Here is a 13,770-nt window from a genome sequence, read left to right as displayed (position 1 = left end):
CATAGGCCCTCCAAATATGTCAGGGAGTCATGAATCATATTCTACTTCATCAGTTTCCTACTCAAAAACTTCACCTTTTCTATTCTGAGTCTTCTTTACACACAGAATATGAGGACTACTGGGGGGGGAAATTCTGGTTACTGTTTCGTGATTGGCTTTTGAGAGTCCCTGCCTTAATTACATGCTTATTCAAGGTGTAAATTGCTATCTCATCTGGGTTTTTGTCATATTGTTCTCAATGGCATATACTTCTCTTTGGCATATACTTCTCTTTGTCTTGATGGGATAAACACTGGAATTTTTAAAGCAACTTAAAATATAATTTATATATCATAAAATTCACTCATTTTAACTTTACAGTTTAATGATTTTTAGTAAATTTTGAACGCTTTATCCCTATGACCCTTACACCAATTTATAGTCAGTTCTAGCTCTTAACTCCAGCTCTAGGCAATCACTAATCTTTTTTCTATCTATTGATGTGCCTTTTCTGTACATTTCATCTAAAAGGAATCCTATACTGTGTACCATTTTCTGTCTGGTTTCTTTAAATTAGGATAATGATGTTGAGGTTCATCCATGTTCTGGTATATATCTTAGTCTCCTTTTGTTTTATTGCTGAATAGCATTCAACTGTATGGATATACCATATTTTATTTACCTATTTTCATAAACATCTGTGTATATTTGTGTATGTCTTTATGTAGACATGTTTTCATTTCTTTTAGGTAGGTGTTAGGTCTTATCATAAGTTTAGCTTCTTAAGAAACTGCCTGAGACTTCCCTGGTGGTCCAGTGGTTAAGAATCTGCCTTCCAATGAAGGGGACATAGGTTAAATCCCTGGTTGGGGAACTAAGATCCCACATGCTGCAGAGCAACTAAGCCCAAGCACCACAACTACTGAGCCCAAGCACTCTAAAGCCCATGCGCCACAACTACTGAGCCTGCATGCTACAACTCCTGAGCCTGCATGCTCTGAAGCCTGCGTACCACAACTAGAGAGCCTGCGCACCTCAGCTACTGAGCCTGTGTGCTCTAGAACCTGCATGCCACAACTAGAGAGAAGCCTGTGCACTGCAACAAAGAGCCTGCATGCTGCAGTGAAAGATCCCACATGCCGCAATGAAGATCCCACGTGCTGCAGCTAAGACTCAATGCAGCCAAATAATAAATAAATAAATATTTTTAAAAAACTGCCAAAATGTTTTTCACAGTGGCTGTACCATTTACATTCCTGTCAGTAATGTAGTATATTCCAGTTTCTTTATATCCTCCCTGTCACATAATACCATTCTTTTTGATTATGGACATTCTAGTAGGTGTGAAAAGGTATTTAATTTTTTAAAAAGCAAATATGAGGAAAATCCTTTTGAACCATGTTTTTCTCTGTAGTAGCTGCACCAGTTTACACCAACAGTGTAGAAGGGTTCCCTTTTCTCCACACCCTCTCCAGCATTTATTTTTTGTAGACTTCTTGATGATGGCCATTCTGACTGGTGTGAGGTGATATCTCATAATTTTGATTTGCATTTCTCTAATAATTAGCTATGTTGAGCATCTTTTCATGTGTCTCATGGCCATCTGTATGTCTTCTTTGGAGAAATGTCTCTTTAGGTCTTCTGCCCATTTTTTCAGTGGGTCGTTTGTTTTTCTGATATTGAGCCACATGAGCTGTTTGTAAATTTTGGAGATTATTCCTTTGTCTGTTGCATCATTTGCAAATATTTTCTCCTATTCTGTGGGTTGTCTCACAGAATGGGAGAAAAGCTTTGCTGTGCAAAAGATTTTAAGTTTCATTAGGTCTCATTTGTTTATTTTTTATTTTATTTCCATTACTCTAGGAGGTGGGTCATAAAGGATCTTGCTGTGATTTATGTCATGGAGTGTTCTGCCTATGTTTTCCTCTAAGAGTTTTATAGTGTCTGGCTTTATGTTTAGGTCTTTGATTTATTTTTGTGTATGGTGTTAGGAAGTGTTCTAATTTCATTCTTTTACATGTAGCTGTCCAGTTTTCCCAGCACCACTTATTGGAGGGTCTCTCTTTTCTCCATTGTATATTCTTGCCTCCTTTGTCCAAGATAAGGTGACCATACACCATATGTGCATGTGTTTGTCTCTGGGCTTTCTATCCTGTTCCATTGATCTATATTTCTGTTTTTGTGCCAGTTCTATACTGTTTTCATGACTGTTGCTTTGTAGTATAGTCTGAAGTCAGGGAGCCTGATTCCTTCAGCTCCGTTTTTCTTTCTCAATATTGCTTTGGCTATTTGGGTTCTTTTGTGTCTCCATACAAATTTAGAAAATGTTTGTTCTAGTTCTGTGAAAAATGCCATTGGTAATTTGATAGGGATTGCACTGGGTAGTGTAGTCATTTTGACAATATTGATTCTTCCAACCCAAGAGCATGGTATATCATTCCATCTGTTTGTCATCTTCGACTTCTTTCATCAGCGTCTTACAGTTTTTGAAGTACAGGTATTTTGCCTCCTTAGGTAGTATATAAAGGGTATAAATGTGTGTTATATTTTTTGATGCTATTTTGAATACAGTTGCTTTCTTAACTTTATTCTGATTGTATATTAACATTACATAGAGATACAATTGAGATTTTAATATTAACATTGTGTCCTGTGAACTTGCTGAACCCATTTATTAGTCTAGTAGCTGTTTAGAATTTTCTTTCATGTCATATGCAAATAAAGACATTTTAATTTCTTTTCTGATTGGAATGCCATTAACTAGCTCACACTCTCCTCCTCTCTCTCCTCCAAATACCCTCCTTTTCCCTTCTTTTTCTTTTTTTCCTGTCTTGTTGGCCAGAATCTCTAGTTTAATGTTGAAGTGATGAATATTGACATTCATACCTTTTTTCTGATCTTAGGGGAAATGTATTCAGTTTTTCACCATTATGCATAATGTTAGATATAGGGGTTTTTAAAAAATAGATATCCTTTATTAGGTTGATAAAGTTAGGATATATTCCTAGTTTGTTGTGAAATTTTATCAGTAATGTATATTGGATTTTGTCAAATGTTTTATCTGTATCTATTAAGATGACCATATGATTTTTAACATTGAATCTATCAATTTGAATCTATTAATGTGGTATACTACATTAACTGTTTTCCAGCTGTTAAATCTACTTTGCATTCCTGAAGTAAATCTCACTTGGTCATGGTGTATAATAAGTTTTTGAGGTAGATTACTATTATTTTGTTGAGAATTTTTGCATCTACATTCATGTGGGATATTGTTCTACGTTATTATTTTTATGTGATATTGTGTCTGGATTTGGTATGAGCATAACACTGAATGAATCTAACAGAATGAGTTCAGAAGTATTCTTTGTAGAAGAGTTTGTGCAGGGCTGTTTTTAAATATTCAATAAAAGTTTCCAGTGAAGCCATCTGGGCCTGGAATTTAAATTGTGGGAAGGTTTTGTGTTTGATTTTACTAATTCAATTTCTTAGGCCTATTCAGGTATAACATTTCTTCTTGAGTAAATATTACTAAATTTTGTCTTCTATGAGCTTGTCTATTTCATCCAAGTTTTCTTAATTTTTGGCATAAGTTGTTTATAATATTGCATCTAATACTTTTTATTTCTGTGAAGTCATTAGTGATATTCCCTTTTCCATTTCTGATTTTAATGATTTGTGTCTTCTGTCTGCTTTCTTGATTAGTCTAGGAAAAGTCAGAAAATTTTTTGATCTTTAAAAAAATGAAATTCTAATTTCATTAATTTTCCTTTTTTCCATATTAAATCATTGGATAAACTGTTACATTGGAAATATGTTCTTTATTTTTTTTTAAAGCTAGGAATCCTTATAGACCCTAGTTTCTAAGATTTATTTTGTATTGCAATTCATCTAAAAATGTCTATTCTCTCAGTGACAAAGATATTTTGTTTTCATTATCATCCTCTTCTTCCCTTATAGAAGTGTATGTCCTTAAAATTCCCAGCCTTTAAAAACTTTCTCAGGTTACTCAACTAGCCAGAAGAAAATCAATTTCCAACAAGCTTCTTTTTACTGAATTCTTGGTCCATGGTTTCTTCTTGCTCCCTTTGACACATAGGTCTTCCTATTTTATTTTATTATTTTTAACATCTATAATGGAGTATAATTGCTTTACAATGGTGTGTTAGTTTCTGCTTTATAACAAAATGAATCAGCTATACATTTACATATATTCCCATATCTCCTCCTTCTTACATCTCCCTCCAGCTCTCCCTATCCCACCCCTCTAGGTGGTCACAAAGCACTGAGCTGATCTAACTGTGCTATGTGGCTGCTTCCCACTAGCTATCTATTTTACATTCAGTAGTGTATATATGTCCATGCCACTCTCTCACTTCATCCCAGCTTACAATTACCTCTCCCCGTGTCCATTCTCTATGTCTGCGTCTTTATTCCTGTCCTGCCCCTAGGTTCTTCAGAACCTGGTTTTTTTTTAGATTCCATATATATATATATTTGCATATATATGTAGTACACTGTATTTGTTTTTCTCTTCCTGACTTATTTCACTCTATGACAGAATTTAGGTCCATCTACCTCATTACAAATAACTCCATTTCTTTTTATGGCTGAGTAATATTTCATTGTATATATGTGCCACATCTTCTTTATCCATTCATCTGTCGATGGACATTTAGGTTGCTTCCATGTCCTGCCCAATGTAAATAGAGCTGCATCGAGCATTGTGGTACATGACTCTTTGAATTATGGTTTTCTCAGGGTATATGCCCACTAGTGGGATTGCTGGTAGTTCTATTTTTACTTTTTTAAGGAACCTCCATACTGTTCTTCATAGTGGCTGTATCAATTTACATTCCCACCAACAGTGTAAGAGGGTTCTCTCTTCTTCACACCCTCTCCAGCATTTATTGTTTCTAGATTTCTTGATGATGGCCATTCTGACTGGTGGGAGGTGATCCCTCATTGTAATTTTGATTTCAATTTCTCTAATGATTAGTGATGTTGAACATCCTTTCATGTGTTTGTTGGCAATCTGTATACCTTCTTTGGAGAAATGTCCCATTAGGTCTTCTGCCCATTTTTGGATTGAGTTGATTGTTTTTTTGATATTGAGCTGCATGAGCTGCTTGTAAATTCTGGAGATTAATCCTTTGTCAGTTGCTTCATTTGCAAATATTTTCTCCCATCTCTGGGTTGTTTTGTTTATGGTTTCCTTTGCTGCGCAAAAGCTTTTAAGTTTCATTACGTCCCATTTGTCTATTTTTGTTTTTATTTCCATTTCTCTAGGAGGTGGGTCAAAAAGGATCTTTCTGTGATTTATGTCATAGATTTTCTACCTATGCTTTCCTCTAAACATTTTATAGTGTCTGGCCTTACATTTAGGTCTTTAATTCATTTTGAGTTTATTTTTGTGTATGGTGTTAGGGAGTGTTCTAATTTCATTCTTTTACATGTAGCTGACCAGTTTTCCCAGCACCACTTATTGAAGAGGCTGTCTTTTCTCCATTGTATATTCCTGCACCCTTTATCAAAAATAAGGTGACCATATGTGCATGGGTTTATCTCTGGGATTTCTATCCTGTTCCCTTGATCTATATTTCTGTTTTTGTGCCAGTACCATACTGTTTTGATTACTGTAGATTTGTAGTATAGTCTGAAGTCAGGGAGCCTGATTCCTCCAGCTCCGTTTTTCTTTCTCAAGATTGCTTTGGATACTAGTGGTCTTCTGTGTTTCCATACAAATTGTGAAATTTTCTGTTCTAGTTCTGTGAAAAATGCTCTTGGTAGTTTGATAGGGATGGCATTGAATCTGTAGATTGCTTTGGGTAGTATAGTCATTTTCACAATGTTGATTCTTCCAATTCAAGAACATGGTATATCTCTCCATCTGTTTGTATTATCTCTCCATCTGTTTGTATCATCTTTAATTTCTTTCATCAGTGTCTTATAGTTTTCTGCATACAGGTCTTTTGTCTCCTTAGGTAGGTTTATTCCTAGGTATTTTATTCTTTTTGTTGCAATGGTAAATGGGAGTGTTTCCTTAATTTCTCTTTCAGATTTTTCATCATTAGTGTATAGGAATGCAAGAGATTTCTGTGCATTAATTTTGTATCCTGCTACTTTACCAAATTCATTGATTAGCTCTAGTAGTTTTCTGGTAGCATCTTTAGGATTCTCTATGTATAGTATCATGTCATCTGCAAACAGTGACAGCTTTACTTCTTCTTTTCTGATTTGGATTCCTTTTATTTCTTTTTCTTCTCTGATTGGTGTGACTAAAACTTCCAAAACTATGTTGAATAAGAGTGGTGAGAGTGGGCAACCTTGTCTTGTTCCTGATCTTAGTGGAAATGATTTCAGTTTTTCACCATTTTGGATGATGTTGGCTGTTGGTTTGTCATATATGTCCTTTATTATGTTGAGGAAAGTTCCCTGTATGCTTATTTTCTGGAGGGTTTTTACCATAAATGGGTGTTGAATTTTGCCAAAAGCCTTCTCTGCATCTATTGAGATGATCATATGGTTTTTCTCCTTCAGTTTGTTAATATGGTGTATCACATTGATTGATTTGCATATATTGAAGAATCCTTGCATTCCTGGAATAAACCCCACTTGATCATGGTGTATGATCCTTTTAATATGCTGTTTGATTCTGTTTGCTAGTATTTTGTTGAGGATTTTTGCATCTATGTTCATCAGTGGTATTGGCCTGTAGTTTTCTTTTTGTTTTGACATATTTGTCTGATTTTTGTATCAGGGTGATGGTGGCCTCATAGAATGTGTTTGGCAGTGTTCCTTTCCCTTCTATATTTTGGAAGAGTTTGACTAGCATGGGTGTTAGCTCTTCTCTAAATATTTGATAGAATTCACCTATGAATCCATCTGGTTCTGGGCTTTTCTTTATGGGAAGATTTTTAATCACTTTTTCAATTTCCATGCTTGGGATTGGTGTCTTTATGTTTTCTATTTCTTCCTGGGTCAGTCTCAGAAGGTTGTGCTTTTCTAAGAGCTTGTCTGTTTCTTCCAGGTTGTCCATTTAATTTGCATATATGTCTTGTAGTAGTCTCTCATGATCCTTTGTATTTCTGCAGTGTCAGTTATTACTTCTCCTTTTTCATTTGTAGTTCATTGATTTGAGTCTTCTCCCTTTTTTTCTTGATGAGTCTAGCAAATGGTTTATCAATTTCGTTTATCTTCTCAAGAACCAGTTTTTAGTTTTATTGACCTTTGCTATCATTTCATTCATTTCTTTTTCATGTATTTCTGATCTGATGTTTATAATTTCTTTCCTTCTGCTAACTTTGAGGTTTTTGTTTTTCTTTCTCTATTTGCTTTAGGTGTAAGGTTTGGTTGTTTTTTGAGATGTATCTTGTTTCTTCAGGTAGGATTGTATTGCTATAAACTTCCCTCTTAAAACTGCTTTTGCTGCATCCCATAGGTTTTTGGTCATCATGTTTTCAAAGTCATTTGTTTCTAGGTATTTTCTGATTTCCTCGTTGATTTCTTCCATTATCTCTTGGTTATTTAGTAGTGTATTCTTTAGCCTCCATTTGTTTGTATTTTTTACATTTTTTTTTCCTGTAACTGATATCTAGTCTCATAGTATTGTGTTTGGAAAAGATACTGGATACAATTTCAATTTTCTTATATACACCAAGGCTTGATTTGTGATCTAAGATATGATCTATCCTGGAGAATGCTCCATGAGTCCTTGAGAAGAAATTGTATTCTGTTGTTTTTTGATGGAATGTCCTATAAATATCTATTAAGTCCATTTGATTTAATGTATAGTTTAAATCTTGCATTTCCTTATTTATTTTTATATTGAATGATCTGTCCATTGGTGAAAGTGGGGTGTTAAAATCCCTTATTATTATTGTGTTACTGTTGATTTCCCCTTTTATGGCTGTTAGCATTTGTCTTATGTATTGAAGTACTTCTATGTTGGGTCCATAAATATTTACAGTTGTTATATCTTCTTCTTGGATTTATCCCTCGATCATTTTGTAGTGTCCTTCTTTGTCTCATCATAATCTTTATTTTAAAGTCTATTTTGTCTGATATGAGAATTGCCACTCCAACTTTCTTTTGATTTCCATTTGCATAGAATATATTTTTCCATCCCCTCACTTTCAGGCTGTATATTTCCCTAGGTCTGAAGTGGGTCTGTTGTAGACAGCATGTATACATGTCCTGTTTTTGTATCCATTCAGCCAGTCTATGTCTTTTGGTTGGACCATTTAATCCATTTACATTTAACATAATTATCAATATGTATGTTCCTATTACCTTTTTCTTAATTGGTTTTGGGTTTGTTATTGTAGGTCTTTTCCTCCTTTTGTGTTTCCTGCCTAGAGATGTTCCTTTAGCATTTGTTGTAAAGCTGGTTTGGTGGTGCTGAATTCTGTTAGCTTTTGCTTGTCTGTAAATGTTTTAAGTTCTCCGTTGAATCTAAATGAGATCCTTGCTGGGTAGAGTAATCTTGGTTGTAGGTTTTTCCCTTTCATCAGTTTAAATATGCCCTGCCATTCCCTTCTCTCTTGCAGAATTTCTGCTGAAAGATCAATTGTTAACCTTATGGGGATTCCCTTTTATGTTACTTGTTGCTTTTCTCTTGCTGCTTTAAATATTTTTTCTTTGTATTTTATTTTTGATAGTTTGATTAATATGTTTCTTGGTGTATTTCTCCTTGGATTTATCCTGTATGGGACTCTGTGTGCTTCCTGGACTTGCTTGACTATTTCTTTTCACATATTAAGGATGTTTTCCACTATAATCTCTTCAAATATTTTCTCAGTCCCTTTTTTTCTTCTTCTTCTGAGAACCCTATAATTCATATGTTGGTGCATATAATGTTGTCTTAGATGTCTCTGAGACTGTCCCCAATTCTTTTCATTCTTTTTTCTTTATTCAGCTCTGCAGTAGTTATTTCTACTATTTTATCTTCCAGGTCACTTATCCGTTATTCTGCCTCAGTTATTCTGCTATTGATTCCTTCCAGAGCATTTTTAATTTCATTTTTTGTGATGTTCACCTTTTTTTAATTTGCTCTTTAGTTCTTCTAGGTCCTTGTTGAACGTTTCTTGTATTTTCTCCATTCTATTTCCAATATTTTTGATCATCTTTACTGTCATTACTCTAAATTTTTTTTCAGGTAAACTGCCTATTGCCTCTTCATTTGTTTGGACTGGTGGGTTTTTACTTTGCTCCTTCAGCTGCTGTGTTATTTCTCTGTCTTCTTGTTTTGCTTAACTTACTGTGTTTGGGGTCTCCTTCTCGCAGGCTGCAGGTTTGTAGTTCCTATTGTTTGTGTGTCTGCACCCAGTGCATAAAATTGATTCTGTTGATTGTGTAGGCTTCCTGGTGGAGGGGATTGGTTCCTGTGTTCTGGTGGATGTGGCTAATCTTGCCTTTCTGGTGGCCAGGACCATGTCTGGTGGTATTTTTTGGGGTGTCTGTGAATATATTATGATTTTAGGCAGTGTCTCTGCTTATGGGTGGGTTTGTGTTCCTGTCTTGGTAGTTGTTTGGCATAGGGTGTCCAGCACTGTAGCTTGCTGGTCATTGACTGGAGCTGGGTCTTAACACTGAGGTGGAGATATCTGGTAGAGTTTTTGCCATTTGATATTTAATGGGCCCAGGCGGTCTCTGGTGGACCAATGTCCTGAACTTGGCTCTCCCACCTCAGAGGCTCAGGCCTGATACCTGGCCAGAGCACCTAAACCCTGTTAGCCACCAGGCTCAAAAATAAAGGGAGAATAAAAAATAAATTAATTAATTAAAATTTTAAATATTTAAAAAATTAAAAAGTAGCAAAAAGGAATGAAAGAAGAGAGCAACCAAACCAAAAAACAAATCCACCAATGATCACAAGTGCTAAAAGCTATACAAAAAAAAAAAAAAAGACAGACAGAAGCCTCGGACAAATGCAAAAGCAAAGCTATACTGACAAAATTACACAAAGAAGCATACACATACACACTGACAAAAAAAGAAAAAGGAGAAATATATATATACATATATATGTATGTAAAAGGAAGAGAGCAACCCAATCATTAAGCAAATCTACCAATTATAATAAACTCTAAATACTAAACTAAGATAAACATAAAAACAGAAACAAATTAGATGCAGAAAGCAAACCCCAAGTCTACGGTTGCTCCCAAAGTCCACTGCCTCAATTTTGGGATAACTTGTTTTCTATTCAGGTGTTCCAGAGATGCTGGGTACATAGAGTTGATTGTGGAGATTTAATCTGCTGTTCCTGAGGCTGCTGGGAGATATTTCCCTTTCTCTTCTTTGTTCGCACAGCTCCTGGGGTTCAGCTTTGGATTTGGTTCAGCTTTGGATTTGGCCCCACCTTTGCATGTAGGTCATCTGAAGGCGTCTGTTCCCTGCCCAGACAGGCGGGGTTAAAGTAACACCTGATTAGGTGGCTCTGGCTCATTCAGGCTTGGGGGGAGGGAGGGGTATGGAAGGCACCGCGAACCTGTGGCTGTAGAGCCTGGCGTGACGTTGCAACAGCCTGAGGCGTGCTGTGTGTTCTCCCAGGGAAGTTGTCCCTGGATCACGGGACCCTGGCAGTGGAATGCTGCACAGGCTCTGGGCAGGGGATGTGTGGATAGTGACCTGTGCCTGCACACAGGCTTCTTGGTGCCTGCAGCAGCAGCCTTAGTGTTCCAGCCTGTCTGTGGTGTCTGTGCTGATAGCCATGGCTTGTGCCAGTCTCTGGAGGTTGTATAAGCGGTGCTCTGAATCTCCTCTCTTCATGCACCCCAGAACAATTGTCTCTTGCCTCTTAGGCAGGTCCAGATTTTTTCCCGGACTCCCTCCCAGCTAGCTGTGGTGCACCAGCCCCCTTCAGGGTGTGTTTACACAGCCAACCCCAGTCCTTTCCCTGGAATCTGACCTTCAAAGCCCCAGCCTCAGCTCCCAGCCCCGACCTGCCCCAGCCAGCAGGTGAGCAGCCAAGTCTCTTGAGCTGGTGAGTGCTGGTCGGCAACGATCCTCTGTGCAGGAATCTCTCCACTTTGCCCTCTGCACCCCTGTTGCTGCTCTCTCCTCCCTGGCTCGGAATCGCCCCCCCCGCCCAGCCCCCACCTCCATCAGTGAAGGGGCTTTGTAGTGTGTAGAAACTTTTCCTCCTTCACAGCTCCCTCCCAGAGGTTTGGGTCCCATCCATATTCTTTTGTTTCAGTTTTTTCTTTTCTCTTTTGCCCTACCCAGGTACATGGGGAGTTTCTTGCCTTTTGGGAAGTCTGAGGTCTTCTGCCAGAGTTCAGTAGGTGTTCTGTAGGAGTTGTTCCACATATAGATGTATTTGTGGGGAGTAAGGTGATCTCCACGTCTTACTTCTCCACCATCTTGAAGGCCTCCCTGACCTTGTATATTTTTATCTTCAATCTTTTTTTCTCCTTATCTGAGTTGATTAAGGGTTATGTTAAATTTGATTTCCCACTTTTTGGCAGTTACATTATCTTTTAGTTGCTTACTCTAGAGATGACAGCTTATATTCTTAACTCATCAAGGGCAAACGTTAATTGTTACGTACACTCTTCAACTCTATTTTCTTTAAACAAAGTTCCTCTACTATATCCAGTACCTGTGGATTCTCATTCTTGCATGTTGGTGGTATATCCAAATCTGTTTTGGTTATTTCTGCTCTTGTTCATGTTACTTGTCTTCTTGTATTCTTGATGACTCTAGATTATAATTTTGTTACTTAATCTTAATCTATGGGACTCTTGAGAGACTACATTTGGGGTTCTTTCTTCCAGAAACTTCTTTTGTTTGCCTCTGCTGGATGCCAGGGGATAATTTTTTCAGCCTGTTTCGAGGCTGTCAGTGCAGTGTGAGAATCCCTGTTTCAGCCTACAACCTTGCTGCTGCTCACACCTCGGTGCTCTGACTTCAGCCCTTGGTTGGCATCAAGCTCAAGGCAGTTTCATCCTTCCTGCCATTCAAGTCTGCAGCTCCCAGCCAGCTGCAAGAAATATTTTCATGGGAAGGGAGATTCCTTGGAAGACATTACATTGTCTTGCTAATCCAGTAATGCCCTAAAAGTGTGTTTTATCCAGGGTCTATTTATTCAGCTGCAGAAGGGACCTTAAGACCTCCTAGTCCCTCATTTTGAAAAAAGTAGTGGCATTGATTTATTGTATTTGTCTAATTTCAGTGGAACAGGGATGTCAGATCATTGCTGAACCAGCTTTTTGCAACTAGTCACTGCAACAGAAGGATAATTATGTTTCATATTGTGAGGGATTTACATCGTATTATACAATCATCTTTTCACTATATAAATTGATGGAGGAGACGAGTGATGCATATAATCTTCAGCTATACATAAACTTTAGTTTGCTGAAGTGTAGAGTATATATTATATATTTACAACTTTAGATTTGATAGAATTAGGTGTTACATAGTTATCTCATTTGTCATTTTATAAAGGAGTATCTATTGGCTATTTGTATTTTCCTCATATCTTGACTTTCTTTTATAACATAGTCAAGCTGATGTTTTCAGTATTTGTAATCATTCATTATGATGACATCACAGTGAAAAGGCCACATTTGAGAGGTGCTAGGTAGCTATGTCACCCCCATGTCTGGTTCCCTCTCGGTGCTTCCTGTCTGTCATGTACAGATCTGTCATGGACAGCAGAAGATCTCCTCCTCAGCTGGAACAAAGTGGGAAGACTGACCAGAATGGCTCCTGAACTTATGTCTCCATCTAATCTTCTTTCCTACCTTTCTCTGGACACAATTTTCGGAATCTGTCTAGTACTATGAAAATAGTACATGCTTCAGTTAAATAGACGTTTCTTTGAAAGTTATGAAAACCATGCATTTTCTTTATATTCTTCTAAAACTCTGTGATGCTTAGCTTTAAAAAGGAATTTGAAATGCAACTTACTTGCAAGACATTCTATACGGAGAGACATTTCATTATGTACAGGTGAACAGTACTCCTATACAGCGATCTTAAAATAAAGAAATGGCCTTCCATCCAAATGTAAATTTAGCATGGATATTAACTCAAATTAATGAGAAGTTCCTGCCTCTGCTACTGTGCTCTTCTCATTGAATCTTCAGTGTGCATATAAGATAGTAAATTATTTATAGACTGTATGTTTGATCTTTTATTAAAAAAATGAGAGTGCCATGTTATTCTCATTTTAAAGACATGTTTTTAAAAATTTGATATATTCTCAGTTTTAAACTGATTCTTATCATACCTCTATTTCTTCTAGGCATTGGCACATCTCCACTTAATAGAGTATGTTGGAGAACAGACTGCTTTGCTAATAAAGGTACATTAAATACTGCAATATAATGTGCTCCAGCCACTATTCCTTTGATTTTTTTTTAAATTGGCAAGAATAGGTCACATTAATTATATAAAAAAGTATATCAGGGAACCTATTTTATCTTGTGTAGCTAAGAGATGAAAGGAGACTTTTTCAAAGAATATATAATTACAGATGCCTGCAATTTTGCTATTAGCCTTTAGTTAAAAACTTTCTGGGAAGGAGAGAATTGAGACAGCAGTCTCAGTAAGTGATGCACAGAGGTCGCAGCCTAGGGTCACCACATGGGAAGTGAGGTCAGTGTGACCAGTGTGTCACCTGGTGTCCCACCAGGAATGGGAACACTGGACCTGCTGCCCCCCACCCCGTCCCAGCCCCCAAGGGTTGGTTGGCTTGAGCATGATTGGGAGTCACTCCTCTCAGTTACTTGTAGACCCTGGCCCAGGCTCCTGGTAGGGGTCGGGAAAGCCCAGTTGGTC

The 13,770-nt window shown here is 37.2% G+C and overlaps 1 protein-coding gene across 3 annotated transcripts in view; it reads left to right on the top strand.

The window, feature by feature from the left end:
- The window catches only part of OCA2 (OCA2 melanosomal transmembrane protein), a 271,619-nt gene that overhangs the window by 200,811 nt on the left and 57,038 nt on the right, over nucleotides 1-13,770 (top strand). For all 3 annotated transcript variants that reach the window (XM_029225950.1, XM_029225951.1, XM_029225952.1), the window contains exon 20: nucleotides 13,235-13,294. In XM_029225950.1, coding sequence (XP_029081783.1) covers nucleotides 13,235-13,294 — 60 coding nt within the window. The remainder of the gene's footprint in view (nucleotides 1-13,234; nucleotides 13,295-13,770) is intronic.

The sequence above is a fragment of the Monodon monoceros genome, unplaced genomic scaffold (assembly GCF_005190385.1).
Source record: "Monodon monoceros isolate NGI ecotype Baffin Bay Population unplaced genomic scaffold, NGI_Narwhal_1 Super_Scaffold_16, whole genome shotgun sequence".
In the NCBI taxonomy this organism is placed as follows: Eukaryota; Metazoa; Chordata; class Mammalia; order Artiodactyla; family Monodontidae; genus Monodon; species Monodon monoceros.
This window is presented reverse-complemented; position numbering and strand designations above follow the sequence as displayed.